Raw genomic sequence first — 1,228 nt, 5'->3', positions numbered from 1 at the left:
CCAGCTGTTAGCAAAAACCACATCAGAGCTCACAAGCTGGCCCTGGCGTGTGCGAAAGTCATCTTGAGGTTGATTGTTGAAGTTTCCACAAAGACCGCATGTTGTATTCTGATAAGTGTAGGGCAAGCTGATCTGGACATAATGATTTGTGTCATAAGACACCACTAAACCAAAGTCAGTGCTGACGACCACAGAAAAACCTGACTCATAAACTTGCACGGTGCCATTGCTAAGGGAGAATGGAGTGGATGCAAAGTTCCCATTAACCTGTAAAAACACCAGCATACAGAAAGAGTAAAACACACATGTCACAAACACATATCACCGTAAGTTTAAACTTGATTCTTATTCCATACCTTTGCCTGACCACGACGTCCTTTGACAAGCTCAATTGTGTCATTGTAGACATGCACTTTTACCAGTCGTGTCCAAGAGACTTGAGTACTGCCTCTGTGCTCATTTTTGCCTTCTACTCTGTAGTAGGGCAGTCCACTATTGCATTGCTCAGAGAGAACATAGGTGCAAGTGCCCTGAAAGTGGAACACTGTGTCATCAAAGGTGTAGTAATGAGGATCACCACTTATGGTGCAAGTGCGTCTCTGCACTGTCTGGCAAGAAAACTGGAAGGAAGTTTGCTGGCAGATCTGTGAAAAGGAGCACGGCTGGTTGCGGCACTGCAGGCCTGCTGAGGTGCATGTGCACTTCTGTGCACAGGTCCTGTCACTCCAGAAGGAATCACCAAGCTGCACTGGTAAATCTTTGAAACAATAGAAAAATGAATACTTTACATTTTTTTACTTCAACTTGAAGAGATTCTTACTACTCAAACAGTGTTCATTTTTAAATTTTAGGATTCATTTTTGTTTATTGTTTTCACAGAGTGAAGATCAAAAAATGAAGGGCTAGAGAGGGGGGATTGTCATTTAATATAATAACATTCTTCTCATAGAATTCTCGTAGAATTTTGATCAGCTGGCTATGATGATTGTTCTCTAGTTCAGATCTTACTGTTGAAAGTACAGCCTCTTGATCCATGGTCTGTCCTGAAGGCCCAGCGACCGGGCACATGGACATTGCTGCTGAGACGGAAATTTGAGAACTGTCCTGTTGCGTTTTCTGAGAATGATCCAGGGATGGAAAAATGGTGAACAGAATTGATTGTGTCATATCCAGCCTGAAAATGACATGTCACACTGTTAAAAATAATTGCATGGTTATTTTGTATTTA

General features: G+C 42.0%; 1 protein-coding gene across 1 annotated transcript; it reads right to left on the bottom strand.

Moving 5' to 3' along the window:
* Window positions 1-12: 12 nt before the first annotated feature.
* On the bottom strand, window positions 13-1,174 carry LOC102201529 (alpha-tectorin-like; the record flags this gene model as incomplete). Its single annotated transcript, XM_005755975.1, has 3 exons — window positions 13-267; window positions 357-757; window positions 1,009-1,174. Coding segments are annotated over 3 exons (822 nt in total), but the record flags the coding sequence as incomplete, so codon positions are not given.
* Between the last annotated feature and the right edge of the window lie 54 nt (window positions 1,175-1,228).

This window comes from Pundamilia nyererei, unplaced genomic scaffold, assembly GCF_000239375.1.
Source record: "Pundamilia nyererei isolate P.nyererei 1_Seehausen unplaced genomic scaffold, PunNye1.0 scaffold06055, whole genome shotgun sequence".
In the NCBI taxonomy this organism is placed as follows: domain Eukaryota; kingdom Metazoa; phylum Chordata; class Actinopteri; order Cichliformes; family Cichlidae; genus Pundamilia; species Pundamilia nyererei.
The sequence above is the reverse complement of the archived record's forward strand: the minus strand, read 5'-3'. Positions and strand labels throughout refer to the sequence as shown.